The sequence below is a fragment of the Mugil cephalus genome, chromosome 5, assembly GCF_022458985.1.
Source record: "Mugil cephalus isolate CIBA_MC_2020 chromosome 5, CIBA_Mcephalus_1.1, whole genome shotgun sequence".
Taxonomy (NCBI): Eukaryota; Metazoa; Chordata; class Actinopteri; order Mugiliformes; family Mugilidae; genus Mugil; species Mugil cephalus.
In genome coordinates, this window is record NC_061774.1 from 20065940 (window position 1) to 20083589 (window position 17650).

At 44.1% G+C, this 17650-nt stretch overlaps 1 protein-coding gene across 1 annotated transcript in view; it reads left to right on the top strand.

Annotated features, from left to right (window-relative positions):
• gpc3 (glypican 3) overlaps positions 1–17650 on the top strand; it is a 112405-nt gene that overhangs the window by 59850 nt on the left and 34905 nt on the right. Inside the window, exons 3-5 of the mRNA XM_047585957.1 lie at positions 3210–3895; positions 16059–16201; positions 16727–16852. Of these exons, the coding sequence (XP_047441913.1) occupies positions 3210–3895; positions 16059–16201; positions 16727–16852 (955 nt within the window). The remainder of the gene's footprint in view (positions 1–3209; positions 3896–16058; positions 16202–16726; positions 16853–17650) is intronic.

Sequence of the window (17650 nt, forward strand, 5' to 3'; positions counted from 1 at the left end):
TGACCCAATATGCGCCTGTGGGCTCCTGCTCTGGTAATGTGCGCTCTTGACCTCCTACAGTTGTATCCAGAATGTCACAGGTTCCTGACATACAGCCCCATCCACCCCCCCAACTCCATTAAAGGATACCTGATCCTCCACAGGCTTTCACTGATGAAAGAGAGCGAGCAGCACGCACAGGAAATGGGCTCACAATGGTTCTTATCATGACCCCAGCCACTCAGAGCCATTGAATTGCACTTATGAAGAGCCCTCTAGTCTTTCTCTTTACCATTACAAAGTGTCTCTCCTCTTTATGGTGTAAGAGATACTACAGATAGTGTTTGGATTACAGAGGTTGATGTAAGAGGATTTTATAGAAACCCCCCCAAAAATAATAAATCTCTGAGGTGAATGTATGTTTTCTCGCTGCCTTCAGTTTTTTTTTTTTAATCAATAACCAAATCTAAGAGGTTTCTGCTTGCGTCTTGCCCGGAATGCAAAACTTTGTCCGTGCATTTGTGGTTTGTCTTTAGCTGTTCCCTCCTTAATCTGCTCCTGTGCACCATCTGTCCACTCACTGATCACAGAGGGAAGTGCTTCACAGGAGCAGCAGGACAGCCGTGGCCTAAAAAAAAAAAAAAAAAAAACCCCAAACAGATGTGCACCGCTTCTGAGCATCCACTCGCCCTCGCCCAGAGATTTTCAAATGCTTTTCTTCACCTTTATTCGCCCAGCATGCACGCTGGCTTCCATTCCCCTTCATATTTTCATATATTCAGAGCTACAGTCCTGTACCACAGAGGACATTCAGGGGGTTTAAAATCACTCTTTTTGATATTACTTAGTCACTTATATTTCATCTGAAACACGGCACAACCTAATCCTCAAATATAAAAATACAAATTTATTCAATCCTTTTTTTTATATATGGGTGGGACTTATTTGACGAGGCCTGTGAAGAGACAGGACATCATGGGATGAGAGAGAGGCTATCAGCAAAGTGTGCAGCCTGGAATCAAACCGGCGCCACCGCAGTTTAAGTAACAATCACAATGTCAAATACAAGGAAAGATGTTTTTGCATCTGCGAGGCACAATTATCTTTAGTCTGGACAAATATGCTGCTGCACTACAGACGTCACTAAAATGATCCACTAAAGGGTGGATTTAGTGTTAATATATTCAGAGTGAATGTAAACAAAACCCTGGCATGTGTTATTCACCCCAAACAACTAGCTCCAACTTGCTAGCAAACCATCTCCGTGTGTGCAGAGCGTAAAGCGCCTGTGTCGCGTTTCTGTGGGAGCTAAAAATGCCTTCTTTTTTTTCTTTTTTTTTTTGGTTATTTTCCTCTCTCCTTTCATTCAAAATAAATGGAGCCATGCGGCCTTGCAAAGGTTGAAAAGTTTGAGTCTGTTTTAGTCAAACAGCATGTACGAGCAAGCGCCTTGAACTGAAGTTTCGCTTCTTCTGGATTGAACTTTTGAAGAAAAAAGATGTACTTTAAATTCACTTTAACATCGCTGTTGTGTGAAGTCTCGCCGGTGGCTAAACTTAGTTTGAAATTGACTCACTTGGCTTATGATCGTGAACTGCTTTTCACAGAGTCAAACATCAATGAAGTGCGGCAACGCGAGAGATCGTAAACCAGACGCAGTTATATTATTCACAAGTCCAACAAGCAGAAGGCCACTTCAGTGTCTGTCTTGCAGCCTTTCATTTTGCTAAGCTCTTGCCAGCATCAGTCTGATATTATACCCAGTCAGTCAATCTCTTTTTCCTCCTAACATCCTCCATAAATGTCCGCCGTGGTCTTTTTGCCGCTACCCTGATGATGCACCGAGAATGCTCGGTAAAGAGCCATAATTGGGTTTGTGTGACAAAGCATTAAGTACTTTACAAGGAACATCGTACCTAATAAACCCAAATTATATTACGTCAGAAGGAGAGGAGTGCAGTAGAAATGTAAGGTGCTTTTGTTCCTATTTCAAAAGAACTATTTTTAAAGTTATCTTCTGATAAAATAGTTCCATAAAGGGAATAATGTGTTCTTCAGTAATGGATGGCATTGCTACACTTCACACCAGCATCACCTCAGCGTCTGCGAAATGATGGTGTTCATTCAAGATATGCCTCATATACTGACACCCTCATGAGGACCTGTTTATGCACACAAAGTCACACCCAGAAAAACACATTACGTGCCCTACAAAGACAATCTGAAAACGGAGCTGTCGTGGCGTCCCTTAGCGCCGTCCAAGCGCCCAGCGCTCTGTGCGCGCCGGACTTCATTTCACCTCTGAGACGCGTGAAGAGGGACAAATTAAACGACCCGAGCAAGAAAAATCAAATAACGAAGATGAAATGGCGAGCAGTTTGCGCCGCAAAAACCAATAACTTCCTCTAATGTCCCCTAAACCAGTGTCTCCCCCTCCCATCCTCCCACAAAGCAGTTGTGTGGCTATCGCTCTCAACAAAGTGATGTAGTGGACTAGTCGCGGTATAAATGATTTCGGCATCACTCTGTCCAAAGCCTCGTCTCAGTGAGCCTCAGCTCCCCTGCTAAGTTCCGTAATGGAGCTTTAAATCCCCTCTGTTGTTGGGCCCTCACTCATTTTGCCACTGGGTCGATGACAGAGCTCTCGCTTCTTGTGCCACCTTGTTGATAAGACTTCACTTTGTGCCTGATTATTTTCCCTCCTCGCGCTGGCCCCCGCTCCCCCTCCCTCCGACTGGTCCCGAATGCTTTTCTCCCCACAGACGCCCTCGCAGCCCAGACCCTCCCTTCACTATGCACGCACATAAATACTGTCTTTTTAAAGATTCTCTGAGCTCCTTTTACAAAACGCCGTTTTATAGTACTGAAAGGTCAAACCCCAGAGTAATTTTCATCTGTTGCAGAAGCAGTGATTCCTTTATGTTTCGGTTTACCATTTGTTGTTGTGTGCGTGTGTTGCTGCGCGAGGCGTCCTATTAGAGAAAACAACCGATCGAGGAAAAACCGGGGAAGGGGAACGAAGGCGGCGCGTGGGAAGCTTCCTTTCTCTAGCTGTGATTCTTGAAGATGTGATCGTTTGGAGAGAATGGCAGCTGTTTGGCTGTTTCATGTTCTTGAGCTAAATTGACGCCTGTTTTCTGACGACTTTTGATGCGTGTCATCCCCGTAACAGCTTTCAAAACATGGTCTGGATTTGGGCTTATCACTCCCTTTGTGTTGCTTTCTTGCAGAGGCCTTCGACCTGGTGCTCCGTCACGGCCGCAACGCCACCCTGACCATGCTGAAGTCGGAGTTCCCGGGTCTCGGAGCCGGGGCCCAGAGCTCCGTGGGGCAGCTCTTCCTGGACATGTCGCTCTACATCCTTGGCTCCGACTCCACGGTGGACCACATGGTGGCGGTGCTCTACGACCGCCTCTTCCCCCTCGCGTACCGCCGCCTGCTGGGGGGAAGCGCGTCCTCCGTTTCCGAAGAATGCGTGAAAGGAGCCTGGAAGGACTCGGGAGCCTTTGGCCCTTACCCCAAACTGATGATGACGCGTCTGTCCCGCTCGCTCCTGGCTACGAGGGTCTTCCTGCAGGCGCTGAACCTGGGCATCGAGGTCGTGAACACCACGGACCATCTGCGGCCCAGTCGAGACTGCAGCCGAGCCCTGCTCAGGCTGTGGTACTGCCCGCACTGCCAGGGCATGCTGGACCCGCCGGCCTGCAGAGGCTTCTGTCAGGCGGTGATGCACGGCTGCCTGGGAGGAGCGGCTGAGGTGCAGCCTCACTGGAGGACCTACATAGATGGACTGGCCAAGCTGGCCGGAGGCATGAGGGGAGAGCAGGACATGGAGGCTGTTGCTCTTAGACTGCCTTCGATGATTAAACTGGCTCTCAAGCACGCTGTGAACTCCCGCAGTCGACTCAACACTCTGGTGAGCTTAGCACACTAACACGCATACACCCTTAGTAAGGTGTCAGACTGTAAATGGCTCTCTATTAAAACATGAAACGGCTTGCGCTGGTGTGTGTGTGTGTGTTGTTGGAGCTTCTGGTGTGACAATGAAATTATCACCTTCAGGAGGAGCATTTATGTATGAGACCTTATATTATGTTTTATGTATGAAAACATGAGACACGAGTGTAGTTCAAGATGATGTAGAACTCCTCCATCAGCCACATTTATCCCGGACTCACTTAAACAAAAATTGTCCAAACAACTGACGCTTTAATATACATCAACCTTATATTAACTACATAAAATGACACTAACAATCCTAACTAACTAAAATTATTTAACGTGTATTTAAGGGATTTTGGCCCAAGTCCCATCCACGTATATGGAAGGGGCTTCAGTTTTGAAGAGCTGTCCATATTTATACAGTATTGTCAACAATAGTAAATATATGCATGAATGACATGCAGATATTTTACTGCTATGAATTAACGCAATAAGGGTTCGAGTCCAGTTCGGGCCTTTCTGGATGGAGTCTCTGGATACTTCCACCTCCAAAGACGTGCTCGTTAGGCTAATTAGTGACCCTAGTGATCCTAAATTGACATTGGGTTTGAGTGTGAGTGCAAATGGTTGTTTGTCTCTGTGTTAGCCCTGCGACAGACTGGCGACCTGTCCAGGGTGTAACCCCGCCTCTCGCCCGACGACAGCTTGGATAGACTCCGGTAACCCATGTGACCCTAGTGCAGGATGAGCGGTAGCAGAAGATGAGATGAGATGACATGCAGACATTTTATTGCCATGAATAACCATAATGCACCTATGTTTCAGCCACTTGTGTGTTTTTTTACTGACAGATGAGTCATGTAACTTGCAAGTTTGCACAGATACTTCATAGAAATAATGATGCAAACTGTTTTATCTGGACACGTCGTTATGCTAGTCCTGTTCGTTTGAGTATTTCCCTGCTGTATCTTCAGCTGCTGTCACACTGTACACACCTCCTATCCACTTTAGAGCTTTTTTCCAGTGTATAGTGCAGAAAAGGGCAGACAGATACATTTCTGATAGAGACAACTGACCTGCACCATGCTATGTCTTCACATCCAAACCCATGAATGCACTTTGGACTGAGTTGAATCAGAACGGAGAAATGTAAGGCAGGCGAGTGTGGGAGGGAAACCAGCAGCTTGTATTTTTGGGGCAGTCAGACAGATGCTCCCAGCACGTCTCCCCGAGCCTCGTCTCTCAGCCCTCGGCAGCGTTGACCCGTTATGCGCGGCTTCAGCTGCGATAAATCCGTCAGGTTTGTTTCATGTGAAGTCAGACTGAAGTGCTCATGAAATATGAAGCTTTTGCTTCTGTGTATCCGCTGAACTTTTCACTCTCACACCCCCGAATCCCGACGGCGACCAGGTTTCCACTCAGAAGCCATCATTTATTAACACACAGGTTGACCTCACTTACTCTGCAGCGTTTGAGGGCGTGGCTGCATGTATGAATGGCTTGACTTGGGGGAAACGGCTCCATCTCTCGCTCCGGTGTGTGTGTGTGAGTGTGTTTGAGGTCCTTATCGAAAATTAAACGCGTCCTGCAAGTGGTTTTAAGACCGCAGCTCCACTCACCTCAGATGACTTTACATTGTATTCGTGGCTCAGAGTCTGGTTCCAGTATATGGGATTAAAGCTCCTATGACGGTACTTTGTTTAGCTCTCTGAAAAGGTGGTGTGTGTGTGTGTGTGTGTGTAGGGAGGGGTGGGTGGAGGGGGGGTTGAATGTAATCTCTCGGAGACACTCCTTTCTCAGTGGTGTCATTGAAGGGACAGAGGCATCGTTTCTCTAAAGACTAAATTTGTCTCACAGAAGAGTCATGGGAGATCAACCAAAATTAGACAACACCTCATTACTTTGCTTCAAATAAACCCGTCTAGCATTTCCCTGAGTGAACTTGAGGATTAAAAGGGACGTTGACCGTGACTGTCGTTTTGACACTTTTTACTGCTGATGTACACCAATCAGCCACAACATTAAAACCACTGACACATTGGCCACCGTGTGACAATTCAGTCTGGTAAACTTTTGGACCTGTCTTTCGTGTGGATGTTACTTAAACATGTAGCACCCACCTAGACCAGACCAGACGCCCCCACCCCATAGCAATGACACAGGTACTCGCACAAAAACAATTAAAAAAAACATGAAAAAAAAAACCCTGACCTCCAAATTTACTAGATCCCAAACTGATCAATACACAACGTTAGGTAGGTGGTCATAATGTTATGTCTGATCGGTCTAGACCACTTCTTAGTGTCTTGCTTGAAATAGTCAGTTTTGTATTTTAAGAGGAGAAAACAGCAGGACCTTTTGTTTGTTATTTGGTCTATATTTTTCCCTCGTTAGACAGGTAACAAGTAAAGATCCAGGAAATATATCTATCTCCACCAAAGTGGGGATAAAAGTCAGTACAGTCAAATATAAATTTATTCATAGGATAATGAGCTCTGGTTGTGTTAACAACAACAAAAAAAAGTCCTGAGGAGACACTATATGTGTTACTTTGAATTTTCTTTGTCCGTTGCCGCTCATATCTGCAGCACTACAAACTCTCTCTTCCTGCTTCTCAAATCAACTCACCGCAAGAGTTTCCTCCACGATCTCAATCAGACATTCATGCCCTCGCTGTCAAACTTTAAATAAGTTCTCCTCCGCTGCTGTCAGCTGTCATTTCACCACCCCGATTCACCTCCAGTCTTCACATCCAGGGGCCAGGTTGAGCTCATCAGAAATCCACTCCTCATCCCATTCTCATCACCACCACCACCACCACCACTGCCAGTGTCCTGACCCGGGGGGGTGGAGGGGGTTTACTGAGCACGGCCTTACCCTCTTCCCCCTCAGACCTGATTACATCATGAAATGGTTCAGTCAGGAGGAATTCTCTCCTGATTGAAATGAGACCGTCCTCCGAGGAGGAATGAAACGAGATTCATTTTAATTTAAAGTAACAAAGGTCTCTGGTGAAATGAGTAATAACAAAGGCAGTGGGGGTGAAGGTGAAACGCTGTGAGTTTGAAATAACGCCACAGTTTGTGCTTCCACAAACCAACCAAGCTTATTTTTCAACAGTTATCTCTGATTTCTTTCTTTAAGCGCATAAACGATGTTGCTGTTTTTGACAGAGTTGTCAGATCAGATCATCGCTAGAGGTCCCCGACCAAAACGTATATTATTATCTGTATCTAGTTCAAGTCACTGCTTATTTACTCTAAACCTCTTTAAAGTGGTAGAGACTCTGTGAAGTAAAAACTATATCGGAAGGTGTAAAAACGGTGTGTTTTATGAAATGATGATGTCTGATGTAAAATATATTCATCGGCCAGTTCGTTAGCTTCACCAGCGATAACGGATGCATTTTAATGTAACAGCCCTGCACTAAATAATGTTCAGTTTATGTTAAAACGGCATCAGAAAGGTGGTAATTGTAGGAGATGTAGTCTGCGGTGGTGTTAAATTGGATTAAATGAAAAACTAAAGTGTTTCTGTCATGTAGTCTAGCACACTGACAGTAATTCAAAATAATAGAAACATGCGGTGGTAGAAAACAATATAATGCAAACACCAAAATGAAGTTATTTTAAATACCGTAACCCTTCATTAAGCTAAATATTTAGGGCAAGACTGTTTATATCAGAGTGTAGGGAGGTTTGGGGGGCTTTAACCCTTGAACATCTGCAGTAATCTTCTCTTTAGTCTGATTTGTGCATAAAACAGCCATAAAATCCTCAAACATCAATATTTTTTTCTACTGTTTTTCATGATTCACTTAAACAACTTAAGACGAAGAGGCACAAAAGTGTCCAGAGAGTGCAAAATTTTAACTGAAAAAATAATGATGCAGTCAGATCAGTTTTATTGCTAATCTTTGACATATCCAAGATTCCAATTAGCACCAAAGCCTCTTCGTCCTACTGTTTATTTTATGGAAAATCAGTCATTTTTTGTGTTGTTTTTGTAAAAAATAGTTTGAGTCATTAGACTGGCATTTAAAGAGTTAAAATACTTAAAGTTATTGATATGTAGGTAGTTTTTTTGTAGGACTGAAGTTGTTTAAGGGATTTATGAGGGGAAAAAAGTGTACATTTTTGCCACAAAGGCGTCCAGAGGGTTGTAAATGTGAGGAGGGCATAAGTGTTAATGTCAAACAAAAGCTGTCATTTGGTTTAAAAAAAAAAAATGAAAGAAAAAGAAACTGCATTTAAATGAGAAGATGAAGTAGGAAGAATTAGTGCAAAACAAACTTAAGGATATGAAGGTCGAAGATACAACAGTCAGACAGACACTATTCTCTCCTTTGTGTCTCCTTTTGAACTGAACAATCTATGCCGCCTCACCTTGAGAGAGGAAAATCTGTTCATGTTAAAACATTATGTTTAAACCACATACTATACTTTAATGCGATTTATTTTTGTAAGCTTAGAGTTTTTCAACTCTTATTCCTGGGGGCTAGACGAATCTAGAGTGTACCTTATGTCACCTAATGAAGTGGAAAACGAGAATATATCTACTGTGTGTAGAGGAGATTGCACAGTCATTTTTATAAAATTTTTATAACATACCAGTTTTTGTTTGTTTTGTTTTTTTACTCAATCAAAGAGCAGGATCCTGAAACTGAACTGAGAACCGAACTGGGTCGTAGAGGTGGCCAGTTGAACAGAGTGACCATGAGATGTAAACACTATAGCCCTGACACACCGTCGCCTTACAAACAGTTTCATGTTTCAACATTACTACAAACCACAGCCTCCAGATGAATGAACAGCTCTCAGGGTTATTTGAGACTGACGTGCAATACCATGACCTTCATGAAGAAGGGCTGTTATACTAGAATGTACTAACAGGTGTACCTAATGAACTGGCAACTGAGTTATCGTTTTTTTTTTTTTTTTTTTGTACAGCACATAATGGATCTACAGCGTGCCATGTCTTGGTTTGTGGTTTCATGTAGTTTTTAGAGTGCGGTGTTGTCTCTGATTTAACCTCCCCTCCGGTGAGAGCACAGACCCCTGTTACCGAGGGTGACAGACGGATCGACTCCATCCGAGTAAAAGAGTCCTCGAGGTGTGAGAGAGACATCTCCCCTCTTCTCTCGCGGGCTCGAGGAGACATGTAACTCTGCTCTCGAGATGACCACTCATCGTCCGCCAGCCCCACTTCCCTGGCACGTTAACATTCATTTCCTCCATCCGGCGCAACTCCGGCGCGAATCAGCCAGTGCTCGGAGAGAGACGGCGAGGGCAGCCAAGAGCCCTGCAGCTCCAATCTATTCCCCTGTCAGCTCCCCACCCCTCCCCTGGAGTTTGATGTCATCCACCTCCGTCTCTACATCTCATCCCCAACGTCTCTCTGTCTCTCTCTTCACCCCCTCCCCTCCATTTATTTCTTTTTCTCTCATTCTTACGCGCTGCTGTGAGAGAAGATGCATGATTTATGAAGCTCTATTTTTACCAGTTACTGAGGAGAAAGAAAGGAGAAAAGGCTGCGAAGAGAAAAAGAGAGAAGAAGAATAGATGGGGGGGCGGAAGAGCGAGCCGAAGGGGAAGGAGGACAGGAGAGTGCGGAGGAAACATCCATCACCTTGCGACCCTTTGGCCGACAATGAAGACGGGAAGTAGGTTGAGACAGAAATATGATGGATCTGACCAAGATTAGAGGAGATACAGCACACGAGTGCCCTACGCTGTTATGAGCTCAGCTTCGAGTCTAAAATCAAACACCTCTTTGTGTGCCTGTAACATTTTAATTTATTTTTTTTTAACTCAATAACACTTTCTCATCAGCACGCCTTTCTTTTTTTGTTGTTGTCTCCTTCTCCCGCCGTGCACAGAAATACCTCGAGCACATCAAATCACATCCAAAGTGTTGCTTCGCGGAGAAAACAAGTGCTCTAATTAGGCCTCTCCTACGTTTTTATTATTTATTAATCCTATCAAAGGTGTGGGCCAAACTGCAGGCTTGGCTCTGAAAAACTATTTGAGATTTCAAACATGCAGTATTATCGCATTTATAAATGCCGTAACGTATCATCTGACTTATTACTCATGGAGTCACGTTTTATCATTATTATTATTATTATTATATAATTAGTAGAAGTGATGCTCAAACTTGAATTATAGATGACAATCTGTTCTACTTGAATGTCCCTGAAGGCTCAATTTGTTGTGCGTTTGACAATTTAAATGAAGAAGCATTTGCAATTGAAAGCCAAGCCTCTGACTTAATGATGAATAATAAGCCCTTTGTTTGTTTAGCTGATCATAATTGAATAACGGGCCTTTTAGCTGATTACACACAGAAATGAAAGACCAATTTGTTCCACGTTTTTAAAAATATGACGATCACCAACTCTGCTTTTAAGTCTAATTTATATACCGATCATCACTTTTATGGCTTGTAATTATTTCTAATTTGGTTACAGATTTCTGCCTTTGATCTATTGGCTCATTTGTCAGCTGTACACTGTTCTCGCAGCGCAGGCAATTACCTCCTTGTTGCACCTTCATGGTGCATCCATCACGTTCCCTGGACCTGTTACTTCTTACTTTGAAGAAAGCATGGTGTCCCTGCTTGAAACTCACAGCTCGTCCTGTTTCATCTGCATCGAATCGGCATTGGTGAAATCAAAAATACACTGTGCTTTAATAGCTTTTCACAGCTCCCGAAAGCTTCGGGAGCTGCGTAACAACAGCGAGGGAGAAGTGTGAAATTCATTTTCTCTCACAAGTGTCTACTTCACGTCGATGCACAAACAGCTAATGTTTCATTTTTTGATTAGACACTTTTCTGAACATCCTCCATCCTGAGATTAAATCAATTCATCTCTGTATTTAGTAATGGATGTTTCAGAGCTGACAGTTTTACCAACGTCTATAGGGGAATCTGAGCTTTAGCCGACACCGTGCGTGAATAGATTGTTACGTTTTAACTTTGAACAGCGTGTTCCACTACACTTAGAAGCTGCTTCCATCCTTACATTATAGCCTGACTCATATTTTACCTCTAGCTCAGCAAAACCTAACCAGGGGGTATGTGTACCTCAGGGGGCACTTCTGGAGTTGCCAGAGGGTAAGATTGCGAAGCAGCCCAGCTAATTCTAAAAAAAAAAAAAAAAAAATGTTTTGGAGAACGTACTTGCTGTAAGCTTGTTAAATTGTAGCCCACATGTGTCATTTTCACGCACATAAGCTACCGGCTTAGCGGCTAGTGGCTATTATGAGTCATATTCAAGCACATGAGCTACATTTACACACATTAGCTACCAGCTAAGCAGCTAGTAGCGAATATGTGTCATATTTACACATATTAGCTGAAGTTTTACTGTCTTCAAATGTCAAGTCGTGTACACAAAATGTTGTGTTCAAGTTGTAACATAAGCCACAAGTAATAAGAACACTGCTACCACTGTAGCCACTGAGGCTAACAGTTTATCCAGCTAACTGGAGGCTAACTGAATGTAAAAGCAAAATTAAAGGGGAAATTAACACATTTTATAGACATTATATCAGACTATTGACAAATGTTAGCATATAAGGAGAAAATATGGCAGCTGTTATGTGTTTGTTTTTTTTTTTTTAGCATGGGCACCGCCATCTTGCCATATTGTGGCCCGTGATGTCATGGTGTTTGTTAGCTTGATGATTCCCATAGCGACAGACAGTGAGAGAGAGAGAAGAGAGGGCTAGAGAAAGTGATAGCAGAAGATAGATTGCTTTTTTTTTTGTCAGATCATGAAAGATATATTTAGTGAAAAAAAATTTTAAAAAGTCTGTGAAATGTAGAGATAACAGCCATTAGCGTAAACTAGCAAAGGCCTCAGTTTAGTAATTAGCAAATAGTAGCCTAATTAGTGCCAGTGGAGCAAACACACATCGGTTACACAAAAACTATACCTAAAAAGGTTAACACGGACATGTAATTCATACTGCTTGGAAATTATGAAAAAAATAAGGTTTAAATCTTTGATTTTAGCAACTTTTACATATTTGACTCCAGCAAATGTGTTATTTCAGATATAGTTCACAGCACAAGGACCAATACATTTACGTTTAATTTCCCCTTTAAAAGATGAGGCCTCTGGGAATATCAACAATATCCTCAGACTCATCATAAAATTATGAAGAAAACGCTATTTCTTCGCTAAATTACATTTCTGAAAGTAATTCAAGTCATGAACTTCATGAACTTTGAAAATTGCAACTTATAAAGTCACAAATGTCACAAGAGAGTCCCGTTGATATGGAGTTCTCTCGAAGGCATAATTAGATCCAACGTGAAGGGAGATGTGACCCTAATCCTTCACAAACATCAAGCTCTCTAACACATGACAAGCTGCGCTAATAGTATGACATGGCATTACCTTACTGCCTTTTAAGTGGGGGGCTTTCTGAAGCATAGTAGCGGTTGTGTGGGAGGATGAAGGATTTATATTTTCTTGTGCTAACATTAGATCCTTACACAGCTAAAAGCCAGATTTAACATTACAAAAATTCATTAGCGGGGACTTTCATAACATCTGGAATATAACAAAATAACGATGCAGTTTTTAAGCCAGGCATAGCCAAACTCAATTACGGAGTCTGGTAACGCGCCATCTGGATTTCAGCAACTCATACTGATGTAAAGAGAGAGTGCTTTTTTTTTCCTGTTACAAATTATGAACATAACAATACATATTCCACCAAAAGCCGTCTGTCAGTTTTCCAAACTGATTTTCTAAATCCCCCTTAAAATATGTACCTGGTAATGAATGAGTGATTTTACACGTGTTGCTTTTGCAATTCCTGCAGGCACAAAAACAACTGATAAAGCTCTCGGTCTTTTTGGATTGATTTTTGTTTTATTTATTATTGCTACTTGCCTACTTGCACATTTTGCTGATGTCAGGATTTAGAAACCTGTCTAAAAACTCTGTAAAAGGACACACCTCCCTCCAGCCTCCTCAGGGCTGAAAAATGAAGCCAAGACTGTTTACCTGCCGCAAAAAAAATGGATTTTGAGCGAATTTTCCCATTCATGGCAGTAGTCTAGGTGGTAAAATGTAATATAACAAATCTGTTTCAATATATGATAGTTATAGTTAAAGGTGTGGTCACTATATATGACCGATGGATGCGATTTCAGGCACCGACACAGAGGATCCATCCTACTTTACATACAGTCCCGGTTCATGAGGTGCAACATAAAGAGTAAACAGACAATATAGTTACAAAAATAAAGAGGTTTATTTCATTACAAAAGGACAAAGGACTCAGGTGAGACTAGATGAGCTTCTTTACCCAGAGAGTGCTGATGTCTCTTAGGCCCTTCCTGTCACGCCATTTCATCCACACCTCCTCAGGAGTGGCTGATCAGGACAGTTAGGCCCATGAAGCACTCAAAAACACTGTCACTGCAAGGCCAGTGTGGGCACAGAGAGATGTAACAGTGGTACGTAGCTGTGACTCTGCCACTCAGACGTGTTGCTATTTCCCCCCCCAGAGGTCAAGGAAAAGATCTTCTGCTGCCCTTAGAGTTTTTTTTTTCTTTTTTCTATTTAGCCTGCAAATTGCTAGAAAGTTTTTTTTGTACGCGTCGTGTCTTCACGCAAGCCTTTCAGGGTTGTAACGACATAGCTCAAAGTTCAGAGCTCCAGTAAACTGTAAAAGTACTGTGTAGTCTAGTGCGTAATGAAGTGAACTGAAAAGCTCTGCTTTAAATACAATGCATCGTACAACACGCACGGCAAAGACGCCATCCACTTTAAAATCACAGGGACACTTCAGTTTGGATGTGCAGCTTCATTAGACGAAAAATAAATATATATATATATAAAGGCTGTAAACAATTGCTTTTGCTGACTAGAGCGAAACCTTAAAAGTGCAAAGTGAAAAGACTGAATGACAATTCCTCATTTCCTGCCCAGCCTAGTGCAGCGTCCCTGTATAGATAGAACCATGATAGTCTGGTATTACTTTCCTCTTGGCATATAGTGAGACTTTTCCTTCAATTACACTTCACTGGCAGAGTTTGAAAAGAGCCTCAGCTGAAATAGGATGTCTATAAGGCGCACAATTCATCAGAACTAGGAGACAACAATCGAGGGAGGACAAGGAGAAGGAGGAGGAGGAGGAGAAGGGGGGAGCGTCTGAGTGCTGACTCAGTCCCTCCCCTGAGACTTGACTCCCTTGGAATCAAACATTTCTCACAAATATCCTCCAATATGTTCTCAAAGCTGCGCACATCATCTTGAAACCTTATACACCGATAACATGGTCTTTTTTTTTCTCCTTTCTGTCTTTCTTTCTTTTTTTTTTTTTCCTCAAACTGTTTGCTCATTAAAAACCCCTTGAGGCCAAGATTAATGTAAAAGCCTGATCGTACATTTGTTCCAGGCCCTGGTGCATTTCAATTGATTTGTTTGGAGTTTATCTTTACACCGTGTTTGCACAAGCAGAGTGCCACATGGAACCCGAGATGCAGGTGTGCAAGTGCACCGAGGTGTGCACTGTGAGGTGTGTGAGTGTGTTTGTGTGTATGTTGTATTACTGGCTGTCAGCACCTCTCTCCCTCAGTGAGGCAGGCTGCTCAGTGCAGATAAAAGTGTGCAGATATTTCCGAGCGCTCACGCTGAGGCAGGCTTTATCTGCGCACTCTCTCCCGTTCGGTTGTGTCGGTCCAGCCCTGGGTGATATTAATACCCCACTAATGAGCCCCTTCCTTGAAGGATCCGGAAACAATCGGCGGGGCGGGGCGGGGTCCGGGGCGTGCGTGCTGAATCAGTCGCTCCCCGTGTGCCGCGGCTCCCCTCGGGCTTAGCGGGAACGCACAAACAAAAAAGAGTAACGCGGCTCCGATCACATTAATCATGGCCTGTGGGAGCGTCGACACCCGCCACAGGCGCACGAGAACCGGGGTATCACAGGAGAGGAGGATGTGGGGAGGGGAGAGACAATGGGCCGAGGTGTGTGAATATGTGTGTAAGTATATAGGGGGTGTGTTAGTGGAGACGGCCAGTGTGGGACAGTGGGTGTTAGTTAACACCTTGCGCAGGGATATTCGTCCGGCCGGTGTGTGTTTGGGTGTCTGTGTCGCCTCTGTCTCTGTATCCTTGGATGACAAGGCTGCATTGATTAACCCTGATGATTCTACATCACAGCTGATCAGCATTTCTCTGTGTCAGCATCACTTCATGTGTGTGTGTGTGTGTGTGTGTGTAACATATGCGTACACTTGCAGCGGGTATATGCTGAGTATGTTGGTCATGTTAATGAGCTCAGGAGCATTATGTTCAAATGAATCACCGCACAAAATGATTCATCTTTATTCAGGCTGGAGAATCTGCGAGAGCGTGTGCAGGCCTATGTGTGTGTGTCTATGTGTGTGTGTCTGTGTGTGTGCGTGGCCTTGGTTACCAACAGATGAAGATGTCCAGTGCTGCTCTATCAGACCGCATCAGTATTCAGCTGCAGCGGTGCCAGACTATTCACTTAAAGGGGAGCCGGGCACAATTAGCTGTTAACATTACATGGCAGAATTAAGCCTCGGCCAATATCCCCGGGGGAAATTAAACCACCAGCAAATCATTAAACCACAAGCTAAACATTAACAGCCATTTGCATTTTTATTGCACCTGAAAAGAATGTGCCAGGTCCATTATCTGTGAGAGACAGAGAGGGACTCCTTATTTATTATTGTTGTGCCGTCCCTCGTGGGAGAGAGGCTGGAAACGAGATGCCTCGTATTCACGTGTTTTTTTGGAGTGTTATGATTACAAATGTGAACAAGGCAGGCCGACGATACAATGACTTGTTTGTTATGCAAATCCCTCCGCTTTCATCCCGCCCCAAAAATAAACAAACCCAAACAGACGACAATTTGCAGAGGGGCTGAGCCGCGCGGGGCCGGGCGGTTTGCCTGTTGACAGTTTTCTTTACTCTCTGCAGTGTCATTGCTGTTAAATAAATAAGCTTAAGATGCGAAACTGCTCACGGTGAAACATAAGTGGGGTGAAGAGGTTCGGGGGTTGGGGGGGCGGGAGAGGGGGGGGGAGATGGATTGGCTCACTCGATTCTGCTTTCTCATTTTCTCCTCCGCTCTCTCCTGTGCAGCTGAGTGGGATGTGTGGACACACTCCTCAGCGGGCGTCTCGCTCGGTCGGAGCTCCTCCTCCCCAGACTCCAGCTGCCTCTGCAGCCCGCAGTGCTCAGCCCTCATCCCCGGACTCTGATGAGACCTTGGCAGGCCTCCGCAGGTGAGGAAATCAAAGAACCCATCCCCCCCTCCTCTCCTTCTGCTCATGGAGCGTCACTCCATGTCCAAAAACGCTGCAGGGACAATATATGTCTGGTCTGACAGGCAAATACTGTCCCTGACATCGTGGACAGGTCCCCTCTAGTTTCTTTGCACCAATCAGTGTTTCTCCTCTTCAGTGTTTTCTAACACCTCTGTTGCTGTAACGTTCTTAAATGAACGGTGTAATAAAGCCCAGCAGGGCTGCACACCGGCCACCTTAATGTCAATTAGGAACCTAGACACTGCTTATTTTAGACTCTTTTACACTCTCATTCTCAAGGGGCATATAATGGACTTTCTTTCACGCCTGTTAAGTTGTATCCTCTCTCCTTTCCAGCCTTCTTCCTTTCTCTTCCGTAGGACAGTTCCTGCCCGTCTCTCCGCTAATTAACGCGAGTCATATTCGGATTAGTTGAAGTTTTCTTCCATTGTCTCCTTCTCCGCTGAACGTTTCCCCTCTCTTCACCTCCTCCTCCTCCTCCAGGGAGTTCATAACCAGCCTGAAAAGATTCAGCTCCTTCTACAGTGGTCTCGGGGAGGCGTTGTGCAGCCGTGAGCCCGCTCCGGCGAACCACTCCCTCTGCTGGAACGGGCAGGAGATGACAGACAGGTAAAGCACCGTCCCACATGTTTGGATTTACAGCTATAAAGCACATTATGATTCCTGCGTAAAGGCCAGCCGGGCTCAGGTATATTGAGCCTATCGGTGACGGGTTATACAGGCAGCCTGCTCTGATCCCCCCCCACCCCCAACCCTCCAGCATCACACGTAGGTGACTTGAAGGGTAAGTTTGTCCAGGGCTGATGAGCTTCGCACAAGGGCCCCTCTCTCTCCCACAGAGAATGAGTGTAAATCTTGACTTTGGCTCTATGGGATGTTATTAATGTCAGGCATGCTGTCACCCTCTTCTCGCTTAGTTAATTGCCGTTTCGATCGTTCTCCCCCTCCTTCACCCGACGTGTCCTGTGCTCCCTGCAGAACTGCATTTGCTTTTCACAATATTTCACTTCGGCCCAGTCTTTTGGCTCCATGCGTCATAACTTCTTCTTTTTTTTCTTGCCTGTGCTGTCAGCCGGCCCCGATTTCAATTTGGCCTTGATACTTAAAGATATCATTGTTTTTTTTAATATATATATATAACTTTATCTCTTTTCCTGTGAATTATGTGTGGAATTTAATCAAAGGTCCAAATTTAATATAGGAAGCACTTCAGGTTAATGTTTTACGTCCTGTTCCCAAGGAGCACTGAGGATAAATTCAGTGCTGTTCTCGAACTGCTGAAAAAGAATTTGTCACACAGACAGAAGAAGAAGAAGAAAAAAAAAGGTCTCAGTTGGAGGAGGAGACATCAGGTTGGCAAGGGGACAGAGCTGTCCTGAGGGGATGATTACAAGCTGGACCGAACAG